At 43.9% G+C, this 18,814-nt stretch overlaps 2 protein-coding genes across 3 annotated transcripts in view; one reads left to right on the forward strand and one right to left on the reverse strand.

Annotated features, from left to right (window-relative positions):
• The window catches only part of LOC6607854 (zinc finger protein jing), a 110,169-nt gene that overhangs the window by 83,360 nt on the left and 7,995 nt on the right, over positions 1 to 18,814 (forward strand). Inside the window, exon 1 of one of the 2 annotated variants that reach the window (XM_032717064.1) lies at positions 17,108 to 17,526. The exons of the other annotated variant lie outside the window; for it this stretch is intronic. The gene's annotated coding sequence lies outside the window, so the exon portion shown is untranslated. Of the gene's footprint in view, positions 1 to 17,107; positions 17,527 to 18,814 lie in introns of those variants that run through there. 2 annotated transcript variants of the gene reach the window in all.
• LOC6607848 lies at positions 6,962 to 7,857 on the reverse strand. The gene is made up of 3 exons (XM_032717065.1): positions 7,735 to 7,857; positions 7,492 to 7,680; positions 6,962 to 7,432 (listed from the first exon to the last, which is right to left on the reverse strand). Exons 1-3 carry the CDS (start codon positions 7,784 to 7,786, stop codon positions 7,173 to 7,175), a joined length of 501 nt encoding a protein of 166 aa, XP_032572956.1. The 5' UTR covers positions 7,787 to 7,857; the 3' UTR covers positions 6,962 to 7,172.

Consider the following 18,814-nt stretch of genomic DNA (forward strand, 5'->3'; position numbering starts at 1 on the left):
CCACACGAAGGCTGCTTAATTTCAAATTAGGGTGGCGTTTTAGTGCCATGTGCCGGGGGTTAAGGGTTCGCGCTTCGGCTCGGACTCGGATTCGGTCTGGAATTCAGATTCATAATAGGGCGGAGGGACTGTGTTTGTGATTTTCATTAATGGCATTTGGCACAATTGCAACCCGATCAACCCTTCAGCACACAAACTGCAATTACAGGACCTGACTTCGACTTCACCTGGGGGTGCAGCTGGAAGCCAGGCCCGGAAAGTTATCAAAAATCAACATGGATCCAGCCTGCTTTCCCCGCCAGATGCATCCGCATCTTTGCCGGCCTCCCCACTTCAAGTCAATCTTCAGTATTTGCAATCAATTTAATTTCAATGACAGAGCATTTGCCTGGAGTTGGTGAATGGGGAGATGAGCGGACTGCAGCCGTTGATAGGCTGGATTCTGTGTAAATATGCAAATCGAAAATGCAAATTAGTTGAATTTTGATTTTGTCTCGAGTGAGATGAATGAGAACAGAAGCGGCTTCTTGTCTCATCTCCTATTCTGGAACCACTGATGTGGAAGTGAAGTTCAAAAGTGGAGGGAATCGGTTGAGTGAAAGGAGAAGTAGGCTGGAATAGGATTAGGCTGCCTCAGGGATAAGCCCTTTAAGACCGTAAGGAAATCACATAGGGTATTCCAGCTTTAAAGTACCACAAATCTCAAACGGAAATATGATTCAACTGGTGCCGATTACAGCGACGTATGTATCAGCAGTCTTACACGGCCTGAAGGGTTTTCGGTATCCAGTGTTACACAGCGTTACATACTTCGGAATCTCTTTCAATACGCTACCTTCAATATGAAGGTAGCACCAGTGATATGCCCAGCATTATTTTGAAACTTGATCGAACACTCTTTAGAAATGGGTTTGTGCTATTTGGCCCTGTAGGCTATTTTTCAGTACCTCAGAGAGCTAAAAAGTACCCAGCTGTACCTATAAGAATTCTTAACCTTGATATTAACGTCCCTGTTCTCAGTATTCATAGCCACCCCTTCAGCGAGACAATCGACATTCCGCACGCACTCCGCGAGCAGATCAGTGCCATTTCGTGCCAGGAGCCTTTTCATTGTTGTGCCGCGTAAGCTACTCTAAGCATCCATCGAAAAAAACAACAAATGATTAAGCCAAACACAGCCAAATGCATTCCTCAAATAACTCAAATATTTTTAAAATCTAAACACAACACACTCTCAACTCGAAGTTGAAGTTGAGGGCCCTGCAACCCTTGGCTGCCGCTGCCTGGCAACCCTGAATGTCCATGGAAGAACCCCGGGACGAGCATTTGGCACACTATTATTATCATAATGCGCGCTCTTACTCGCTCTCATTATGTTGATTACACTGGCCTCTTTGGCTTTTCAGTTGCGGGGTGTGTGACACGCGTGGTAGGGAAATCGGAGAGTTCAGGACTAGGAATGAGGAGGGGGAGGAGGAGGGGCAATAAGTCAGTTTCCCAGAAAGCAAATCAAGTTGGCCACCACGAAACATGAAACCGGACCAGGGATCGTATTTATGTAAACGGATCTACATCCACCTAGATCCGGATCGATACATAATAGTGTAAAACTATTTCTATTCAGGGAAGCTAAAAAATTATAAATTCATAAATTGACATTAAAGATCTATGGTAACCACGCTACCTCATGTAACGAGTAATGAAATATCATTAAAATTAGTATTATTACAGTGTTATACAGATCTAAAATAATAACGCTTAGAGGCCTTTTATTTTGTGATGTTAATGCAGAGCACTGCAAGATCCTTCGGCAGAGAAAAGTGGCAACAGTGCGTATTCACCGCCGCATGAGGGAAAAGCCTGGGAAATGGACATGAAATGGAACGCCAAGCAGTAAATTAAGTGCCCGCTGGGAATTTTCTTTATCGAATTGTGCGGCTGTGTGCGTGCCTGTCTGCTCTGTCTCTGTCTACCCAGCTCACTCTCTCTCCCTCTGTTTGCCTACCCGTCTACGTTTTGTGTTTTCAGTGCACTGAGAATAACTACGTGCTTCTTTTACTTGCCAAACCTTTATCACATTTTGTAAGAACTTTTTCTCAATTTAAAAGTATTCCTGTATTTGAATGGAGTTCCGACTGATTTGGTTTGAAAGATTACGATCTTGTTGATGCTCCCTTTAGGCACTAGTGATTTACATCACATTCAACAGGTGCAGTCTGCTTAAAGGCAATCAGCTTTATTGGGACTTATTTTTAACAGCCCACTGTTTTAAGCCAGAGATCGCTCGTGGAAATTAAGTCGTCATACGATCCTGCTAGTGCCACAAAACTCGTTTGTGGGTAGCAAATATTTGTCTGAGTGTAGAGCTCAGAAGATGAAGCCAGACCGCTCTCCTGGTGCGTTCGCCGTGCTTAAAGGTCTGTCCTTTCCCGTCCTTCCCCGTCCTTGCCCCCGACCCTCGTCCCTCTCCTGATCGAATCGCCCTCCCCTCCCCCCAACAGTTTCCCTTTCCTGAGCTAACCCTTTCATTATGGGCTCAGTCGAGGGCGAAGACTGGGCTTTAAGTTCTTGCCATGTGAATTCATCTCGATATTCGTGTATTTTTTATTCGAGTATCTGCCCCGGCAACACTTGGCCTCCCTTTTGTCCTCCGATTACTTGTTGTTGCTCGGCGCACTGTATTGTTATGTTAATTTTTGATTATACGCAACCCCATTGTTGTTGTTTTCTCGTTGGTGGCAATGCGAGTGAGTGAATGAGTGAGTGAGTGAGTGAGCAACTGGCACGAGCCCAGTCTTTCATATCTGCTGCTCACTAATTTGTGCGCGTGCCGACGGCTCAGGGTGCCCTGCCCTCCCCATCCGAATTCGACTACCCCCTTTTCAGCACTGCCGAAAATCGCATTTAAATAGTTCGGCCTGCCCCGTCTTGTCCCCGTTCGTCGACAGTCTGTCTTTTGTGTCTGCTCTCCGAGGGCGTCATGTTCTTCGCACGTCCACGTGCCGGGCATCGGTTTCAAGCTCGCCCCCAGCTCACCCACAAAGGGTTAGCCCCAACTCCTCCAATCTCCTCGGTCCGCAGCGTACTGTAAAATTAAAAGTGTTGCGCTTAAGTGTTTTGTTGTGTTGGGTAGTTGTTGTACTTGTTGTTGCTCTTGCCGCAAGCTTTAACTAATGTGTAAGACAAAAAGGAGCACGTCCACCAGATACCGGATTGTCCTAGGCGGAATCAGTGTCTGGGCTTTTGGGTATCGAAGCGAGCAGAAGGGGTGGACAACAATTACAATAGTCAATCAAGTTTGACTTCGGGCATCAGTCTAAGCTTACTTTCGTTGCCCGAATGTCTAATGAATGAGAACATTTTGCGGTGACTCGAGCGACAACAGACACGGCTCACCTTTGAGGGATAAGGAAGCGGTGGTGGGGTCGGGTGAAGTTTCCATCTGCTGCACCGCAGTTAAAGAGATTGTCTCCGGATAAGGCCGCTCCCCTTGGAGGTTAATTAAACCCTAGCGAGGGGGCCACGTGTGCAGGATCGCTGGTAGGCGGTGGGCGCCTGATGAGGGAGTCGTGATGGGCTGGGCATTAATGAATATGTATTATAAGCGTTGAGGTGCTAATGGACACGACACGCCACACAATTTGGGCGCAGGGCAGTCCAGGGCAACAAAAGCGCTGCAGCCGCAAATTGCATTAGAAATGCAAACAAGTGGGCTGCCAGAGCTCCACCCCAAAACCACTCGAAGCCGGCGTTCGGGGCCCCAACTAGCGGAAATGTTCGACATGGAAGCGGGCGCTAATTGAATATACAAAATGCCCAGGCAGGACCAGGATCAGCCGACCCCGTTGAACCCCATTGAACTCCGTTGAGCACGGACGTGGACGTCGATGTGCAGCTGGATGTGGACCACGTGTTAACCCTTCAGATGTTGCCATTCTTGCCAAGCAATCCGACCGGCAATCCGTCCGTTCCACAGGGTTAGCTTCCGCCGAAGGTCCGAGGGGTTGCACGCCCAGTCCTCTACAGTGAAGTTTCGCTCGGTGCAGATTCGGACATCGTGGGAGTTTTGACAGTTGGCGTGGCTCTCCCGCGCCCTTTTTATTGCACTCGCCACTTCCGCTCTTCCGCTCATTGGGTATGCAGTATTGGTTGCCTATCCCAAGTGGGTACTTTGCCTTCTCCAACCAGTCTGAAACAAATGAGAAATAAGTGTTGGTAAACAACATACTTGAATACTTTGGTACAAAACTAAAAATTAACATATGTTATATATATATTTAAAGGGAAATAATTAATAATGTTGTATATTTATTAAAGCTATCACGGAGAGTGTAAAAATCGCCTAACCGTAATGTTAGGGTATCCACAACTTCGTTACTACTAGTTCCTTTTACTTTGCTTTCAACGTTGATGTTGTTTGTTGGCCTTTGTAAACTTTAATCCCATCTATATGCTTATTTAGATTGTTTCGCTCCTATGGGATTTCCCATCGAACAGCCTACCCTCGAGATGACTTTCTGACTAGCCCTTTTACCTTCCTGCGGCCATTTCCTTTTTCATTTGCCAGCAGTTAATGTGTTCACTTCCCTTTGCGCACTGAAAGAAATCAATCCAGTGCGACTTTAAAACTAATTTTACTTTCTGATAACTTCTAATAGTTAGAATAGTTTAGCAGGATACAAGAGTTACAAGCATGGACCAGACTGGGCACTTTTGATTTTATACATTATATATTAGAATTAGGGTTGAAGCAAATAATGTTTTGTGGGCGGGAAACAATTCCACCGTTTTAAACAGTTTATCCTCTCGCTGACTAAGCCTGTTCCTTTAATTGGAACGTCCCAGCCGCATTGTTACCGATCCTTTTCCTCCGGATGTTACTTCTACTTTCACTGGCGGCGTTTATGACGGCGTTACTGTCGGTGTATCTCCTGCTCCTGCCACGTTGATATCTGCAGTTGTTATCTGGATTCTTTGGGCTGCAGTTTTCATTGCGGTTCGGCTTGACTGGAGTTTGGAATTGGGATTGTGTTTGGCTTCGGTTCGGGTTGGTTAATCGTTAGGGCTTGCGTGGGATTAACCAGTTTACGGGATGGGGTGATTGGTAGTTGGACTGAGGGGATTGGAGACTGGCTGTAGGTTGTTCTATTGTTCTCGTTTTGATTGCAGCGTGCAGATGTCTGGTTTATTCAGGTCGGAAAAGTGATTTTGGGGGAGTGCTTCGCATTTTAAAACTCTCTTTAAGTTATTTCTTGATAAGAAATTGGACAGTCCACTAAGCTAGCAATTTTCTTTTTTATCTTTCAGGTATGTGAGTCGCCACTTCTAAATGAGCTGAAAATCTGAAATTCTATTATGATAAGTACCAGCTTTCGATAATTTTCCGTTTCATATTGATCTGCAAACACCCCTAGATTTTTATCGGAATCAAAGAAAAAGTTTTGTGGTTGTGGCAAGAAAGCTACAACAATAATTTCCGGTTTATGTCTGGAGCCCTCGTATTATGACAGCCAAACGATGAAAACGAAAGCAATCGTCTTTCCCGCCCCATGTGTTGCCCAGGGGCGGAGGCACTGGGGCCTTTGTTTTCGTGGTTCCTATTCAGCATTTGGCATATGCAGACAGCCATCATGTTGCTGTTATTATTGGCTCCGCTCAATGGGGCCTGTGAATGAAATGTTTATTAGCCTGATTATTGCTCATAGACGATATTCCCATGGACTGCAAGTCGGTCGAGTCACGCACTTCCTGGACCACGCCCCCAATTGCAGCGGGGGGCAGGCGAGTCCCACAGCTAAATTATCAATTGTCACATTGCGACGAATGCATCGGCACACGGAAGAGGGGGCAATCCAAAAAGCCATTGCGGTGCAGGGAAAGCGGAGAACCAGAAATTTTCCACTGCTTTTCCAGCTTCCCCCATCTGCTCCTCCGGAGTTGGGCAAACTGTGGACAGGCATTGAAAGCATCCCCTATTCACACCCCTCTCCACTCGGAGGGTTGGAAATTCGTTACAATTAGCACTCAAGATAGATGGGTTCGAAATGACAGGGGGAAAGCGAAATGGAAAAGAAGCATGGTCGAAAATAAAGAAACATTTATCAAGAAGGTTCCGGTAAATCTGAGAAAATTATGGTTCCCTTCTCCGAAGCGACCTTTTTAAATTGTCCTGACGGACGCAGTGCAGCACACGCTCTGCAATGAATTGATAGTATTTCAATAGTTTAATGTGATTGAAACAACTTTAATCTCTCGGCTAATGAGCCATGTCGCTGGCCGATGTCCAACTTCTCTCGCCCGAAAATCGAAGACCCTCGCCCGCCCGCATGCTCCATTAGCGTCACACAATTTGTACCTACCGAAAAAGAAATCCATCAGAAGGGGCCCCCACAATAAAATCCAATTCCAATGAAATTTTTCATCCCACCAAATTGAAAAAGCGAACAGAACGAGAAGGGCAAACCAGAAACAAGAAGACAGCACAACGGACGACGGGCAAACAAATAGCCAGGCTCCGAATCCACTGCCTCGGATGGAACACAATAACCTGGGGAGCAGTGCGACGGCGGAGGGTCTACGGGACGTGGGGGAGAATCTCGAGAAGCCCTTTTTATGGTGCAACAAATCTCGAGCTGAATGAAAACGCCAGAGAAGCGGCGAGTGGACCAACACAAAGTGGGAAACCGAACAAACAAGCAAGACCTCCGCCTTCATTCCTGAGGGGGTGGAGATGACTTCTCCATGACGACGATGACGATGGCGTTGTGGCCATGTCTGTGCCATATTATTAAGTGTAGCCAGAAGCAATTAGGTGTAGATAAGTAAACAATAATGGTCTCAGTCACGTACCGCCGGGCAACTCTGGGCTCTAGGCCTTTTCCCGACCCAAGAGCTGGCATTTGGTGGTCAAATAGTTCAAAGCTGAAGGATATTTAACAAAGGACATCAATTTTTCGTTTCAACCATTTGTAGTTTTTATTAGCTTGCTAGGTCTCTTGAATTATGTAGCTGTTTGCCAATCTAAACGATAGAGCTCCAGTACTTGTACTTCCTCCTACGGTGCAACTGTCTTCGCTTTGAACTTGGTTAGCCTCGTGACATTAGAGGATACAAAATCATAGTACTCAACGAGAATTCAATGAATAGTTTACACATTTAACTACTGTCAATGCTCAAATAAGTTCTGCACCGCATCCTGCCCAAACTTTCTGAGTCAAGTAGATCGACTCGGTTAGCATGGCAAACATTCCCAGAAGAGACACAATCATCCGTGGCTTCAGAGGTGTTCCTGCCTTGTTTGAGCATTGGCAGTGCTTAATGCAGTCCCGGCATCTCGTGACAGGTAGCTTCTCCTTATTGAAGATACCTGGATTAAGGGCCAACTGGCAGCCATTCGAGGGCGAATACAGGCAGCAAAACGTCTCGACGTAACCTGCAGGAGGAAAGTATTGAGAGGGCTTGTGGTTTCAGATGAAGATCTACAAACTGAACTTATCTCTAAGGGGAACGGCGTGCATGCTGCAAATGGGGTGGCAAAACCCTTTAGACCCGAGTTGTATTCTTCCTCCGGCACCACCCACTGGTGGACGTAAGCACCTGCAGCGCAGTAAAACCCCGTAAAGTTAGTCTCACAGTGAAACTTCCAATGAGCGTTACAGTCAATGCACTGACAAAATGTACCTGATGGATGAACCGAAGGTCATTTGGCACACAGGTTTTAAAGGAACCACTTACCTGGCATCAAGAGCAAGACAATAGCTAGGGTATTTAATGCTCCAGATGACATATCAATTCAAATCAGAGCTCAAATTTTACTGTTTGTATTGATTTCAAATACGAGATGTGTGTTCGAAAATAATTAATGAAACCCAGTTTGCTAGTCGAACGGAATACTCTTGAATCTAAACAACTACATTTCCATCTCCAACTCCTCTCAAGAGGCAGCGATCTTGCGGAGTGCACGGATGTAATTAACGACATCTGAATGACGTTTGCATATTTCAGAGGCAGCCTCGAATAAATTCAGCTGATCTTTAATGAATTCTCCCTCAGATGGCGAAATTCCCTGAATTCGGTGCTCATTATACTACGTGGGTTGGCATCGGTCGAAGATTCTCGGAAATCGCCGCTGAAAATGAGCATTCAGTTATCGGAGGAAACGAAAAGCCTACATCAATAACGAGATACTTTTGCCTGCCCAGACCTTGGGTACCTAAATTCCTTCTGAAGACCTCCATACTGATCCTTAACAATAGGATTTTCCAGGCCAAATCACTTGGTCCGGCCTTTGCAAACTGACTATTGTAAATCGCTGCCTCAAGCATTGATTGAAAATTAAAAGCGTATCTGAAGAAAGCCTTTCTGATATATGCGATGCATTTGTCAACCAAATTATCGAATACGTTTCGATCCAATGTATTCCATTGAAAAAGTATCTTGCTACCAAAGATGTCACTTCTACGAATGCAGCTCAAATTAGCCCCGACTTTGATTTAATTGCAGCACTTGCTGTGGCACGCCTGCCAGAAAGTATTGGTTCTCCGGTGACTGGCAGTCGTTTGAATTTGAATTGCAGAAACTGCCACACTGGCTCTGCATCGTCATTGTTATTCAAATGCTGCCATTAATACTTCTCTGGCAATTGAAAGTGCCCGACGACGAGAGGAGCACGAGTGCATGTGAGTCATCTGTGGGTGTGGGTGTGCGTCTATGGGCACAAGTCATGTGTGAGTGCTCCTTCGAGCTGTATCCGATCCCCACCTCTCCTAGGTTCCGTTCCCAGCATTCATATGCAAATGCTGGTGACTTCTCCCGTGTAGCTGGGAAGTTGAGTGCCTGGGTGACCGGTTCTCCATGTCCTTCACTCACTCCTATATCGTCCTGTGACTGCTCGGGGATCCTTTCGGAAATATAATATGGAAAAATTGAGTTTTATATGTATCTCCCCCTTCTTAGTCAGTCTGCACACAACTCCGCCTCTGTTCTGCGGTATTAATGGAAAATTGTAACACAAAAGTTCCCCCTCTACCCAGCACTCAATACTCCACGATTGCATCTCCCGCGTGGAGGGTGCGGAGTTATAGTTGGTGGCAAACAAAAAGGGAAAAATTGAAATCAAAATCATTTGTAAGTCTGAGAAGACCCGAGGAGAAACCCCGCATGACAGCATCAGCAACAAAGCGGCAACAGCAACAATGACACCAGGCAACATCAATAATTGGGAACACCAACAGCAATAACTATCACCATCGGGCACACATCATCGTCGTCATCCCCCAAAATGGTATTGAATTTCAGTCGCCGTTGCCTACCCCACTCCGGTCTCCAAGCCCTCTTTGTTTTTCCTCGGTTCTAGGGGCACAAAATGAATTTATCAGCTGGACCCATCGCCAGCGCGGTTCTTCGACTGGTTCCATTTCCAATTCGAGGAACGTGAGTTGTGGAATCTTTGGACCGCTCTGCCGTCTATTACCATTTAATGTTAATGGAATTGTCTGCGAACGCAGCAGGTCGGGGTCACCACTCCAATAAAATGCGGAATGCCCATAAAGTCCCAATCAAACTGCTTTGGATTTTCTGGCCCACTGACTAATCCCAAACTCCAGTGGCACATACGCACTAATCTCGAGTCCCAAAGATTCCCCAACTCCCAGCAAGCTTTAATTAGCCCCACAAAGGGTGGCTGGGGCAATACAGTTAGAACAACGCACTAGTTGTGTGAGGATACGGTTCCGAACCGCAAACCCCCCAAAAACCCGCCTGACACTCGATCCAGAGCACCTGTCGCCTGCCTTCTTGGCCTACAGTTAGCCTCTCTCGCATTTGGATTAAAGACACGGGTGTGAGTGAGGCACGTTGCACTCTGTAGCAAGTTGCAAGGTGACGGGAGCATGGTGCACAAACAGAATTCACAGTTGCGCTGGGAGAAAATTAATACAACAGAGGCATACAATGTAATGTTTTATTTACTTGCTCTTGCCTAAAGATAGAATAAATGAACTGGGAAGTCAAAAATCCTTGGAAAAATCTTGTTAGCTTCAGACCAGAGATATTTCTCTGAGTGCCGAACAGCTCCGAACAAATATTTTCACAAGCAATAAGGCAACAAACAAAACCAGGTAGACGAAGTGAAGCCGAGCCAACTGGCTAAAACCAGCAACAGGACAATTAAATTATGCAGGATTTTTCTGTCCTGCGCAAGTCCTTATTCCGCTCGGAAATAAAACTTAAACATTGACATTGTGTCAGCCCCAAATGTTGAATTTGTCAGGAATTTCGTCGGCTTTCCTCGAAATGAGTTTGATTGGGGCTTGGGCACACTGAAGATAATTATGTTTCCCCCTGGCAATGTATGTATGTAAGTGTGTGCTGTGGCAGTTAATGGTTTACCATAGGGTTTATCTTGAGACAACTAGACACAACCGAAAGACCTGTTGCATTTTTCAATAAATATGTTGCGTCGTTGAATGTGCCATTGTTACGCAAACACTAAAGATTACTTATATTAATAACTTAAATAAATAAATAAATAAATATGGGTATGCGGCCCAGCTCAAAACTGCCACACGTCGTTTTTTCCTTGCGTAGCTAATTTTTCCGATCCCCTCTGGCAATCCAATTTGTAAGTCCACCAGTTCCTTCGCCCTACCCCCTCCTGTAATGATAAATCATCTTTTGTGTTCCCGCTTTGTTTTCTCCGATTTGGTAACCGATTTCTCGGCTCTTTGTACGGATGCCTCCAGAGGCATTCGGTGCCAGAAGAACTGGGATTCGGTTTCAAGTTGCGTCTTCTTCACCTTGACTGGGCATTCGAAAATTTCAAAGTAATTTCATGATTGTTCCGAGCGCACGCATTTTGATTGATACTTTAGCACTACTTAAAGGCCATCGGCCTGCTCCCTCCGTTCCGAGTCTGAGTTCCAACGAAACAGATTGCCGGGCGAGATGCATTTCTGTGGATTCATCAATCTTTATCGTTTCCCCTCGGAGCGGCTTAGTCATCCACAAAGTTTGTTTCCTGCTGCGCTTCGAAATGCCCAATTCCTGTGGCGCTCATTACGTCCACGGCAGGATAGGTTCGCCAGGCAGGTGGGAGACAGGAGGTGGGCGGTTCGACTGTTCGACGGGGGGCGTGGCCCATGTCCGGGCCGCCACTTGTCGCGGCGTCGACTTCAACTTCGGTTTGAGTTCGAATTCGAGTTTGGATTCTTGCTCATTTCGTATGCCGTTAGGCGGCCCAATGTAATTATTCAATACATTTTACGTGCCCAGCAAGCCAAACATCTCGCCCCAGCCACGCCCACGACACGCCCCCGTTCTCCGCCCTCCTATGTTGACCAAAAAACGTGTGAGAGCCGCATTTGGTCTCTTTCACTTCGGCTTCATTAGAATATGTTTGTATATGGGATGTGTCATTGACTTGTTCCGCCTGACCAGCCCCATCTGTGTTCCGGGCCGTCCTTCAGCTCCGTCTCCACTTGCTGCTGGCTTCCGCTTCCTCTTGCCGCTTTCGGCGCACTTTTGCAATTTATTAAACATTTTATTGCGCCCCAAGGCGTACTTCTGCGCAAGTAAACGGCTCCACACAAAAGAACTACGGGTAGAGGTGAAAAGTGGGAGACTGAGACCGCATTCTAAGGAGCAGAACAATTAGAGGTGGGACGAAATGCAAAACGACTCTGGTGGACCCAGGTGGCCACACATAACCCCTCATCACAAAGTAACCACCCTTTCAGCCCAATCCGCCCAAAAGGTACATTTGGTGGTGATGGACGGGAGAATAGAAGGATTATAAATGGGGATTTCAGGGGGAGAAAATTGCAATTCAGTGGATTCCTTGTAGTGGACCCACTTGGAGACTTAACGAATTGAATACTCAAACATAATATTTTTATTCTTGCTACTAGAAAAACGGTGTAGTCAAAAACACTGGTTTTGGATGAACGAGTTTCTTTTAAAGTGATTGCACGCTAGCTATATATTACTGATTTAAAACTTATTCAATATTTTTTTAACTATTTATTAATTTTATTGCAATTTTAATCTTCTTGCATCCAGTTGAAGAGAATTAAATGTACAAACATGTTTCACATGTTGGTCAAAAAGGACGTACCGTCAAATAACTGTTTAAATATAAGAAAAATCTAATATTCCTACCTCGTATGTATGTATGTACCATAACTTCACACTCCAACGAGAACTGGTAAAAAGCGCAGCGAGTGCAAGGCGCGCTGCAAAACATAGCCAAGCAACGAGCACACACACTCGCGCGTGATAGGGAGAAAATTGATTGTTGGACAGAATGACGGAGTGAGCGAGACAGTCGTTAGGAAAGAACTACAAACAATGTCAAAACAAATGTAACAGCACAGTCTGCAAGAGGAAGGGGGGTGAAGAGGGGTCTAAAAGGGGGTTGGGGAGCCAGCGGGCGGCTCGTTTTTATGTTGACGCCGACGTCGACAGCGACGCTTCTTCAACGCTGCCCGCAGCTGTGATTTGGCGTTGTTGTACTTCTATTTGTTCCCGCCAAACAAAGCGGCCTCTCTCACTCTCTCCCTTACTCTTTCGCCACCCAGCCTTTCTACTTTCTCTCTCGCACAAATGGACCCGCGGCACTAAGAACATACATATGTACATATGTTTGTTCGTAAGTTCGGAGTATGTTTCCCGAGTAGCTAATGGAATATATTCCGGATTGACATAATGCCGATGCAAAAGCAACAACAAACATTGGTTACATCTATCTTGCAACGTTGCGGCAACTGTTTGGCCAGCTTAAGCGACATTTTGTGTATCGTATGCAGTCAGACATTGGTTATATCCAAATATTGAAACACATCTACACACATGCATACATACATATGTATATAATTAACCAATCGGATCGACGAACTTTCACTAACAAGTTTGTGAAGATATGAGGCCAATAATTAACCGTTCCTGTTTAGAGGAACATCAAACAAACGGGTTCTGATCTATTAGAACTTAGCGAATTTTATTCTAGTTTTGGAAAAAAAGTTTTCGCTAGTCGCATTACCAAGCTATGGATATATAAATAGTGGTCTATTATCAGAGTATCACTAACCTTTTAGATTGAATGGGTATATTAGATTCATTAGGTTAACGAATCCGTGAATATGAGGATCACTGGTCGGTCGGTCGATATAGCCATGTCCATCTTTCGATCGTAAGCACAAGCAGCAAACAACCGCCAACAACTTTAAAAAAATATTTTGTTATTTTTTTAACGGATTCACTTTATTTCTGTAGAAATAATATATAAAACATATTCTTATTATTTGAATCGAATGTCTTTGGATCAAAGGCTCGTGTGCAATCTCGCAAAATTCACTTTTCTACTTCCTTAGCTGAGTACCTGATACATTTAAATATTAAATGTGAGAAATTAAATTTAATTAACATATTTAGGTGTTTTATTAAGCCCCTAAAGCTTAATGGTAGCTCCGAACGAAATGCTGGTATAGTGTAGTTCTCTTCTATCATAACCTTTATGAATGCCCATTTATTTCAATGATGTAGTAATTTAGAAATTACTTTAAAAGTTACAATGAAATAACAAAGTAGTGACTAGTTAATCAATCATTACCATCAATCAATTACCATACGAGACAATTTAGAACTAGAGGCATTTCTTAATGGTTACAATTTCCAATAGATGCAGATTTAAATTCTTTAGCTGAATAAGAATATATAAGTAAGTGTAAGTATAAGAAAGTATTACGCTTTTTTCTTGTAATTGATAAGATTAATTTCTAAACAAAGAGTCATATTGTTTTTAATACCTTAACCCCCACTGATCTGCACTGGCTTTTTTTATGGCACTGGCAGATGGTGGTTTGAGCTGTACCGATTCATCTACGAGCCAACAACTTTTAATTTACGAGCGGACACAGTAGTCATTTATTTTGCTGAGTATTGTTCAGAGTTCTCGCGTACGATTTGAAAAGTATCCCTTCGGGGTAGGCCAACCGACAGGGTATCAATTATTCGGCTCATGCGTACTTTTTCCTGTTGTTTTTCGATCTGTTCGACTCGGTCTATTGGTGCCGGTGATAATCCCTGGGCCCTCTTTCGCTCTCGGCCACACCTCAGTACCACGTCCAGATCCAGTTCCCGTTTCAGGTCCTAGTCCAGGTCCACGTCCAGGTCCTGGTGCCCGGGTCTTTGTCGAGGAAGGAGCAAGGCGAAGCCAAATTGCGTGTGCAAACATAGCTGAGCGCAGCTTCATTAGCGAGGGTTGCTCAGGACAAACACAGGCACACAGTCTGGTGTGTACGGCAAACATGTGTGAGCACTGGCGTTTTATTATTATTTTCTTTATTGTTTAGCGCGTTATAATTGGGGTGCCGTCAGGGGGTCCAGTCAGGCAGAATATTCATATGCTTGTATGTGAGGGAAGGTGAAGGTACACACAACTAAGTACACAGTGTATGCACTCTCCCGGAAGACCTATATTCTGTTTACTCGGCTCTAATAACGATGCAAGTGGAGTCTGAATAGTCCGACCTGTGTAGTCGCAAATGGCTGAGTTGTTGTTTCTGGGAGAAATAAACAAAGCTATACGTAAGTCCTTTTCCTTCGCCTCTTCTTTAAGGACTATGTAATGAATGGAGAGACATTTAACGTGGCTTATCAAATTAAAGCCGTTTTTGGAAGTTATTGCTCAGTTGGATAATCACCACCTAAAGCATATATGGGCAAATTAAAGTACTGTTAATACCACTCTGCTTTTGGGAACTTCAAGTTTCTGCAAGGACTTTGTACCTGAAAAAGCCACTTATAAACGTCAATGCCTAGCGAAAAGGGTAAATGTAATTCAACATATTGTCCGGCTTGTTACTTTGTGCGTTTGAAATATTTGCTGTGTGTTTGTCAACTCGCACTAAGGACGTCCAATGTGTTAATTAAATAAACTGTAATTCCATTTATCACGGCTAATGAAGAACGGCGGGCGATTTGCAAAATAGTTTACGCAGAAAGAGTCAAATTAGCATATAACAAACGAACCCTTATCAAATGCTAAGTAATAGATGCAGGTACTAGCCATAACTCATGCGTACGTCACCCACAAGCTCTACAGCCAAACATTCAACCACCCACAGCCCCAGCCACCCAAGCAAACCCAACTCGGCTGTCAAAAACAGTTTATAACGCCTGGAATTATGCCACACATAAATCAAAATTGACGCGAAAACAAATATGGTGACATGTAGGGTTTGATGCGGAACTAGGAGATCCGTATCCTCTGGCCTCTTTCTGGCATATTGTATTGCTAAAAATGTGTTAAATTTATGCAGATTACCAAAAGTTATGGAACCGATACCTACTCAAACTGTTGGAAAGGAAAACGGACACGTTCTTTTTGATTTGGAAAATGGTAAAAACCCGTAAAGGTTGGGATTACTTCAAACCCCCGACTTCCCGTTCACCCGAGTCAAGGCAATTTACATAAGCACCTTGGACATGGTATTTCCTGGATAATCTCGTAACCCTACGATTCGATCCTAATGTTTTATACCAAATTAGAAACCAGAAACACAGTGCATAAAATGTTTCTAAAAACAATACAGGAAGAGGTAGCACCAACCGAAATCCAAAACGGAAGAATTGTTCTTAAATTACTGAATTAAGTATTAATTCAGTATTTTACGGACTGACAGACATGTTCTTATCGATTCGAATAGGTGTCCTTATCGAAATTATAGATACATACATAAATTGATAGACTCTACGAGTAACGGGAACTATTATAGTTTCTAGTACATGTTCCGACTGATTCTACGGCAGCCTTATGATATATTCGTACGATTTTAATCAAATTTAATTTGTTTATACATATATATTGTAAAATCTAACTATACAAAAAAAGCGGAATATGATTTTTTTCCCATTCTCTTAATTAATTTTCCGGAAACAAAAGTTTCATTTATATAGCATTAATCTGATATACCATTTGCTAGATCGACTCGACTATTGATCCTGATCAAGAATATATGTACTTTATACATATGGTCGGAAACGATTCCTTCTACCTGTTACATACTTTTCAACGATACTAGTATACCCTTTTGCTCTATGTGCAACGGTTAAAGAATTATTTAATAATATGACATTTAAGGATACCTTTCCAACAACATAAATAGATATAGCATTTTGCTTCACCGGCCTCCAGCTCCGACTTTCAATAAGTAATTGTTATCTGAAAAGCAGTGCTCTTCGTCACTACCTGGACTACCATACACAGTGATAGTTACTTAGATCTTAAATTTCACGCGGACAGACAGACGGATACGGCCAGATCCCACTAAAGTAAGGGATAACGCAAATGTTGGATACATCTTAAGTTGCCTCGAACATTTTCCTTACAAAATTGTATTCTGAGAGCTGCTTATGAAAATTTGAAAATTTCATTTACGTTTATCAATAGTTATTAGTCGCTGTCTGCACACTTTACACTGTGCATTCTGCTTGGAAACGAAATTGCATAGATTAACCACAGATTATACCAAACTTGATCCTTTTTACACACGGCCTCCGATTAAATAGCCAGAAGCACAGGAGCAATAATTAAAAGTCGGTGCCAAATGTAGGCGACTCATTTTGCAGAGATTTATGCAGGAATTAAATATTTTTCACGCCCGCCGGGCCGAGTTAGGACGTCCAAATAATTAGATAAACATTTAAGCTCGCCGAGGCAGGCAGCGAAAAGGAAAAGAAAGTAAAATGAGGCTGGCGGGGGATGTTCTGTGGGAGGGGGAGGAGTACGTGACCATAACCATAACATGAACTGCTGCCACCGACCTCAGCCCCGCCCACCGTCCAACGCCCTCGCTCCCGTTTGCGGGTTCAAAGCGGAGAGACGACGACAAACAGGAAATATTTAACGTGCCAACAACAAAAGTGAAATATAAATAAAAATAATAATAATAATGGGCTGAAACGTAGGGAGCGCAGCGAGAGTGAGAGCGAAAGAGAGCGCTTTCGCTCTTTCAGAAAATGCCCTTTTCGATTCCCAATATTATACAGGGAATATCCCGCTCGGTCGGTTTTCCCGTTGTTCCTTGTGAAGAAGCCAGGTTTTTAGGCCATTTTCTCTCCGACATTCGAACGCGACGGACGCGCCTGCAGAAAGCGGACTGCATCAGAATTGAAGATAAAGTTAAATATACAGATACGGTTCGGTTCGGCTTCGGTTTCGGTGTATTGGTGGGAATTTCTTCTGCTGCCGCCTCTTTTTTGGATAAATGGATATTTATGCTTCGCGTGCCCGCTCGTAGAAACAGAATCGCCAGTGTGCGCGCGTGTGTTTGTGTGGATAATTAAAGCAGCAACTATTTCGAGTACGAAATGCTTTAAGACCGAGATTAAAGTTGAAGGTCGGTCGTTGTTGTTGTTGTGTTCGTCTGTGTGTTTGTGTGTGCATGAGTGTGGAAAAGCGGACAGGAAAACGGATCGGAATCGGATCGCCTGCCTGGGAACACGCATAGCATAGCGTTAGCGTTGAACGTTAGTATACCGACGAAGGCTGAAGTCGTTAAGCCAAAGAATACGCCAGCAAAATAAAAGTAATCGTGCATTGCTCCCTCTCTGCTGCTGCGCATGTTTCTCTGCCGCCTCGCCGCTGCAGCGCTGCCTCGGCCTGCATTTTTAGTTTCGCCCGACTATTACAGCATGCTTTACATTCCGTTTACATCACGTGTTAAATAACTGCTGGCTGTCACTGTTCGCTGTTCGCGGCCGTGTGTGTGTAATTGTGTGCAATTGTTGTTTGCCCAAGCAAATATGCAATGATTTTTGCGCCACCCCCTGCCCCATACCACCTCTCCCCTTCCACCCATTGCCTTCTTCATTCATGCCTTGCGTGTGTGTGTGTATGTTGGATACACACCCCCACATCCGACCCACGCACACAAACGCACGACAAAGGCAACTTCTGGCGGAAGTGGAAGCCGCTTTCAGTGTGTGCGTGTGTATCTAATGGGATTTTCTAATAAAATTTAAATTGTTGCCGCTTTTGCCGTGCGGCGTTCGTTCTATGAATTTAATATGACCCCTGTGTGTGTGAATAGGGGCCATAAAGCTTTGCTTATGGCTGGAAAATTAAATAGAGTGCATAATTTAAGCATCAACTTTGCGTTGAATGCATAATAAACGGCTGCAATTGAAAGGCGCCGTCTACCAAAGGACTACTGCATAAATATCGGATAACTTATACTCGGGCTCAGTGCCACCAGATTCACAATTTGCAACGGGCAAAGGGAATTTGAGTCCCCTGGAAATGGCCGACGGCAAACAGAAAGTGTCTGATTATGTCGATCAAAATGTTAGCTATATTAACTGCCAGTCAACGAAACAAAGTGTAGTTTAAAGCTGTTACGATTTTCGCTACGAATATATAAATGCACTGCGTCTGTCCATTAATGAGCTCTTTAAATATATAAATATTATTTCCCCGAAAAAATTGCAACGTTAAGGGATGCATACGGGTGATTTAAAATTGCTAAAAAGAAATCTATGCTTAAATGTATATGCTTTAAAACAACATTACGTGATTCCAACATTTAAAAATAATAGTGAATACCACTTCACGATAGGAAAGCTTTAAATTAAGCCCTACTGTTTTAAAACAAGTGATCAAAAGTATGTGTACTCGCATATACTGATAGTATTGATGTTTGTTTATAAAACGTACTCCATATTAATTATGACTTGACTACGTGTCCTTCAATTTGTTTTTAGAATTAAACAAAATTTGAGCCCAAAAGACTTGTGTGTCATATTTGAATATGAATCC

Source organism: Drosophila sechellia, chromosome 2R (genome assembly GCF_004382195.2).
Source record: "Drosophila sechellia strain sech25 chromosome 2R, ASM438219v1, whole genome shotgun sequence".
In the NCBI taxonomy this organism is placed as follows: Eukaryota; Metazoa; Arthropoda; class Insecta; order Diptera; family Drosophilidae; genus Drosophila; species Drosophila sechellia.

Bases quoted from the DNA above. Each gene is read 5' to 3' on its own strand.
- LOC6607848 (XM_032717065.1), bottom strand. From the start codon at position 7,786: ATGTCATCTGGAGCATTAAATACCCTAGCTATTGTCTTGCTCTTGATG. The intron at 7,681-7,734 runs GTAAGTGGTTCC...TTCATCCATCAG, and splicing joins TGTCTTGCTCTTGATGCCAG to GTACATTTTGTCAGTGCATT. The intron at 7,433-7,491 runs GTTCAGTTTGTA...TTCCTCCTGCAG, and splicing joins GCCGTTCCCCTTAGAGATAA to GTTACGTCGAGACGTTTTGC.